Source organism: Carassius auratus, chromosome 7 (genome assembly GCF_003368295.1).
Source record: "Carassius auratus strain Wakin chromosome 7, ASM336829v1, whole genome shotgun sequence".
Taxonomy (NCBI): Eukaryota; Metazoa; Chordata; class Actinopteri; order Cypriniformes; family Cyprinidae; genus Carassius; species Carassius auratus.
The window spans coordinates 26,030,946-26,036,945 of NC_039249.1; the positions used below are offsets into that span (position 1 = coordinate 26,030,946).

General features: G+C 40.9%; 1 protein-coding gene across 7 annotated transcripts in view; it reads right to left on the reverse strand.

The window, feature by feature from the left end:
- Positions 1 to 1,816, reverse strand: part of cbfa2t3 (CBFA2/RUNX1 partner transcriptional co-repressor 3) — a 40,805-nt gene extending 38,989 nt beyond the window's left edge. For 3 of the 7 annotated variants that reach the window (XM_026268178.1, XM_026268179.1, XM_026268175.1), the window contains exon 1: positions 1,263 to 1,815. In XM_026268178.1, the coding sequence (XP_026123963.1) occupies positions 1,263 to 1,458 (196 nt within the window). In that variant the 5' untranslated portion in view covers positions 1,459 to 1,815. Of the gene's footprint in view, positions 1 to 1,262 lie in introns of all 7 variants that reach the window. The other 4 variants (XM_026268180.1, XM_026268177.1, XM_026268176.1 and 1 more) reach the window with 3 other exon arrangements.
- Positions 1,817 to 6,000: the final 4,184 nt, after the last annotated feature.

The window sequence follows — 6,000 nt, forward strand, 5'->3', positions numbered from 1 at the left end:
CATTTAATGCTGGAAAAGCGTTCAGGACATTCCTCTGTCCTCATTTCCCCTGCAACCATGGTCAGCCCTTAGCGCACATACATTACTGCTAGCTATGCTAAGATGCTAAAGCACTGGCCAACTATCATCCAAGCATACATATTCAAATAGCTGTGGATTAGTGCGGCTAAGCTCTCTGCAGCCTGTGATAGGAAAGAACCAGACTTTGTTTTGATAATTTTCCCCTATTTTTTTCCTTTAAGAATTTCAGGGTTTCGATTCAGCTCCCCCATCTTGTTATATGCGTGGTGGGTGGCTGTTCTGCATTTTCATTGCAGACTGGTGTGTATGCAGTGTGTGTGTGATGATAAGGCACAGGGAGAGAAGCCAACGCTCTAACATCTCTCCACCGCCGCGGTTATCGTTTCACCACAGCTGTTGCCCAAGTCGCACCACATCTGCCGCTTCACAAGAAGCTTCGCCGCTATCGCCCAACATGAAAGCCCCTTCATTACCTAGCTGTTGACTACACCTCCCATCAGCCCCTTCTCATTCGTGTACGCACACCTAGATAGGTAGCAGTGCATGAGACAAAGCACCACTGTTTACAAGCTCCAGGTCCTTTCTTTGTAGCTGAGCAGCGGGCTGGCCTTAGGGACGTTTAGCTCGCTGCCTCAGCCATTTTATCACTGAATTACAGGGGAAGTTTATGACTAAGCCTAATTATACCGCACTTATCAGAGAAACGTGTGCAGAGCTCATTATTGCCAAGAGTCGAGCACCGCCGCAGGTAATGTGCAATGATGTATATTACCTTTCAACGCAACTTAAAATCATTTTTTTGCCTTTAGGCCATAAAGTGCAACTTTAGTGGCACTTTAGCTTAGAATTCTAATATTGGTCTCAAGTGACGTTAGAGTTCTCAGATATTGTGAACTCTGTTTGGAGGCTACATGATTTGTTGTGTACCTACAATACATGTTTCAGCTGTTATCTAAATGGCAGACGTACAAAGAATTCAAAAAAGGTACAAAGTAAAAACAAGACTTTTCCCAGAAGTAACTTTTTTTTTTTTTACTCTTCATAGCTGGACACCAGCATATGTTTTGGATGTTGTTCGCCAGCATGGCATCCCACCAGACTTCTCAACTAGCATACTTAGAAAGAGTTTCTTGGTCAACCACCATCTCAAAAAAGGCCATCTTGATCGACCACTCTGATAAACTACGTTTTGCTGTGTTTTACTAGACTCTACTGCGAATGTGTGTGTTTCTTTAACTCACCTGTGGACTGTCTCTTAGACAAGTGAGCAGGCAGGGCCAATCGATGCAGGGCTCGTTTATCAAGGGTAACACTGTGGCTGGTCAGCGTGACTGTTGGCAGTCTGGGTGCAGTGAGAGTGTTGGAAGATGCTCTCCTTGTCCTGGACCTGTTAAGTCGCTTTGCATGGATCTCTACAGCCATCTCATCCCAATGCATCAGCTTACAAAGTTCCACAAATAAACTCCTCAAGTGTTCCAGAGGTCCACAGGATACTCACAGTCACCTTGCTAGTTCCAATCTGAACAGTCTGTCGTGTTGTCCGGTTCAGGAACCTATGCAAATGTCTTCAAGCATGGACAGTCGCACAAGACTCACGCCCCCATAGAACTGAAAAAAAAGTTTGCTGACCACAAACCTTTTCCTTTTCTCTCTTTAGCTTAGGTAGCAATGCCAAAATTTATGGGCTTCTGGGCAAACAGTGATATTCTCCCTCACAGCAGGGAACGTGTAGTGAGCGCATGTTCCTGCTGCTAGCCTCTCTCTCTCTCTCTCTCACACACACACACACACACACAAACACACATTCTCTTTATCTCTTTCACTCTCTTTGTAACAGCTCAAAAGGAAAGGGTGGTATGTGTGGCATAGAGGTCAGCCTGACTGTGGGCTGAGACCGTTCTTACATTACTTACATATTTTCCCCGAAACTGAGTTAAAGCTAATGAAGTTTATTTTTGGGAACAACCACGAATGTCCATAGTTGAAGCAATATTTCATAACGTTGTTTATTCTAAAAGTCTCCTTTTAGAGTTAAGGTTAGTCTTTAACAATGCATAAATGAAATAGCTTTACATATTAAAAACATTTGGTCTATATGTCCTCAGCAAGACAAATGTCTGTGTGTCCGGTCCCCGTGTGAGCAGGTGGTTCCCCAGGCGAAAGTAAACAGTGCTGAGCGGCTGTGATAGCTCACATCCAGGCTTCCTCTGGCAGGAACCAGCTGTGTCTGTGGGCAGATCATTCTTCCTGTTTCTACCGGACAGTAGGGCTCCTCCTGGTGCCCATACTTCCTTTCTAACACCTCCTGGTCTGCACATAAGTTCAAACAGGTTCAAGGCCCAGAATCTCTGCACCAATCCCATCTAAAGGCAAGTTTCTTAAGTATGAAGGCATATTGCAACATACAGTAGACAGTAGTTTTTTTTTGCTCATTTCATCATGGTGTGTTTAATATTCAGTGTTTTTCTTCTGGTTAAGTCCATAGATTTATATGATTTACATATTTATGTGCTTTTTTATTCAGTTGGTATCTGCAGAGTTATAAGTAAAATATATTTTTATTTTATATTTTGTGAAGAAAATGTGAGGTTAGGGCATTGTTGATGGTTGCCTGCACATTGACATGCGGTTTCTGTGGTGTTGTAAGTGGTTTTTAGTGGGTTGATACATATGTGTTTGCTAGAGGTTTAGTTAGGTTGATCCTATGTTGCTTACTGGCCTAGGTCAGACGAGCCCATCCCATGTCTCTAATATAAATTGATTTCTAGAAAATGATCTGAAAAGGAATAGCAGACCTCTCTTAAATAACCTACAGGATTTAAGGTGTCATTCCTGCCTGTTAAACAGTGAAGGTTATTACACTGGTTTCATATCCCTAATCCTAAGTATGAGCATTAGCAATACAGTTTGCCTTAGCTAACACAACTAAAAAACTTTTTTAGAAGAGATAATGGAGAGAGAGAAAATGAGAGATTTTAGAAAATTAACATATGTTCTTCTAAAGGCTTGAGAGTAGCAGCCCTGCGGCCCGCCGCAGTAATGCTGGTACTGAGAAATTAGCTTGTGTACAGCTGTGACCCACTGGCCTTCGCAAACACACACACACACTTTCTCCGAGGACAGAAGTGAAAGGGGATGTGCACACAGATGCACCGGCTGTCACTGCCAAACTCACACAGATGGTGGCCAGCAGAGTGGATATGAGAGTTGTGTATGTGTGTGTGTGTGGGAGTTTGGCCATGTGTTATAGGTGGAAGTTTTGTAACAGAGGGCTAAGAATATAATATTTTTGTCCCCTATTACCACGAAATATTTTAGGGACTTTCCTTCTGTGTAAATGAAAAATGTTACGCACAGAGGTTGCTCTTTCAGTTGTATCTACATATCAGTGTTGTCTCAGATGTTTCAGATATTTTGTCTTGGAGAAATAAGATAAACCCAACATTTAGGAATAAGCAGGTACAAAAAGTCAAGGAAGAGCATAATCAAAGAACGAAAAACTACTGTGTTACAGCTTAACTGGCTTATTATAAAACATAGACTCATAATAAGTCAAGATCTGAGTAAGACCTGAAGAAAGAAGGTTGCCATGATTTTGCCAAGTAAGACTTGTTCCTGGATCAAAATCTTTTGTTGATCCTGGATCAACATTATATTGTCCAAAAATATAGACTTAACTCCTACTCCTAAACCTAACCCTACCATATTTTTTTCCTAAAATCAGTGGGAAATGATAGCTGATTAACAAGGGTGTAGAAGCACCTAACCCTGATTGAAAGCCTAAAATAGATATTTGCTGAAAAGTTATATCTCAAGTCTGATTGGTTGATTGGAATGTTGTTCCAAGATCAAAAAGGATGTTGATCCAGGAACATGTTGTAATTGGTGAAATCACGGTCACCTTATAGACTCCCTGAAAATTGAAACTTATTTCTGTACTTCAGTATTGATGTCTTCAGCAGGAATCCACATACTCCTACTTAGAATAGTACAGATGCAAATAATTCAGCAACATTTTAAAAACTATATAACAAATTTAACAACAGTATGAAATGTTGTATGATCGACACCTGCAAATCTAACCGTAGCGCAATTTGTTCCTTCATAGATTGCCCAAGAACAATCAACAACATATTGCTACATTCCTGGACGTCAGCATTAACAAGTAGGAATATCCAGCAATACAATTTCAGTGTAACGCATAAATACATTAGTGCACGCATACAGGTGTGAGTGTATCTCTTAGTCCTCAGATGTTGTCAGGTATTAAATGTGTTTTTGGAGAAAGCAAGATAATGATTTCTCTATAATTTCAGTGGCCCTGTCTTCCTCTGCACTGGTGTGATGGCGGCTGTGGCATGACCCAGACCTGCTTTGCTCCCAGTGATAAGGTCAGGATAGAGGGGAACGTTATGCAAGCAGCTAGCATGCCCTTATCTCAGCTAGCGGCTGCTGCTTCCAGCCCTCTGCAGTACCAGACTAGACTAGCCATGTCAAAGAGATCCGCCTATCAGTGGCATACAGGCTTTCCTCAGCAAATAGATACAGCAAGAGCACAGGGGAGAGCTTAATTAGGATTTTAACCAAGCAACTGAGCTCAATGACAAAATAAGACAGTTTTCCATAAGCACACATGTTGAGCTAGTGGGAAGTGAGTATATTCTAAAAAGCGAAGGCTCCAAGAATTCCCTGTTAGAAAGTTGATGTAAATGTAGCTTCTGATGGTACACTAGCTGGTTTTACATGGCCATTCACTGGTTCAAAGTGATCGACTAGACTGCTAACTTGTAAACCTGATGTCGACCTTGAACTTGGACTCTGGTAGACCAGCAATGGAAAAAAGGAACAAGGCTTGTAGTTTTCCTGCAAGGAAACCCATAATCATTTTTTTGATGACTGATGTAGTTACTCAAACTAACTCAAAGCTGAAAGGATCTCTGGAACGGCTGTCTAGAGTTGTCTCAACTTCCGAGATTATGGTTTACCGATTGTCTAATGCAAACAAAAAAGGGAGCTTTCGCAAAACAGCAAGCTCCAACCTGATTGGCTGGCTTCACACAATTTAAAAAAAACACAGATTTGATCAGTTCAGGCTGGAAACAAAGGTCCAAGTTTGCTATAATTAAAACTTAATTATCAACAGGCATTTTGTAAACCTTTTTGACAATTCCCAAGCATTGCACGGTTAACCTTTGTAGATTTTAAATAAGGACAAGTTTATTACTGGAATGTTGAAAACAAAAATAATATTGTGTCACCACTTCACTACTGTAAGCAGGAGCTGTTAAGAAGGAAAAGAAAAAGAGATCCTGTAAATATTTTATATGAGCCATTATTATGGTATTATCATAAAAAAAAAAAAAAAAAAAAAAATATATATATATATATATATATATATATATATATATAAAATATACATTTATGTAAATTAGGGCTTGTAAAACAGAAGAATACCAGCTTTCTTGGCCTTGGCAGGACTTCAAATGGAAAGTAGCTTTTATGAATGACTCCCTAACAGCCAGTGAAAAAAGCAGCTGAAGTTTTCTTTCTCTCTGGTATTTTTTGTGTGCACCTGCTTGGCACAGACAAGCCCAGGGAAGCTTGGGATCTTAACCGAACTCTAGAAGTTAAACCGTCCCCATCTGTCAGCACCTCACACAGATGCATAGCCTCTCTATCTCTGTCGCTCTCCCTCTTTCTCTCGTGTTTTTTCACCACTGGCTTGGCGCTAATTCAAGTCTGTCGAAGCACACCTGCTAAATTGAGTGCGTCGTCTGACATACACAAACTCCCAAACAGCCATTCACATAACACACACTTTCACTCAGTGTTGATAATATTCTTGGATGATGTCCATACGCTATTCTGTGAGTGTGTAGCAAAACATCTATCATCTCATCTGTCGATAGTCAAGCAGATGTCATGATGTGCATTCCCTTACAAGGTACACCAGCCAAAATGCAGTTAACAGGTGTCATT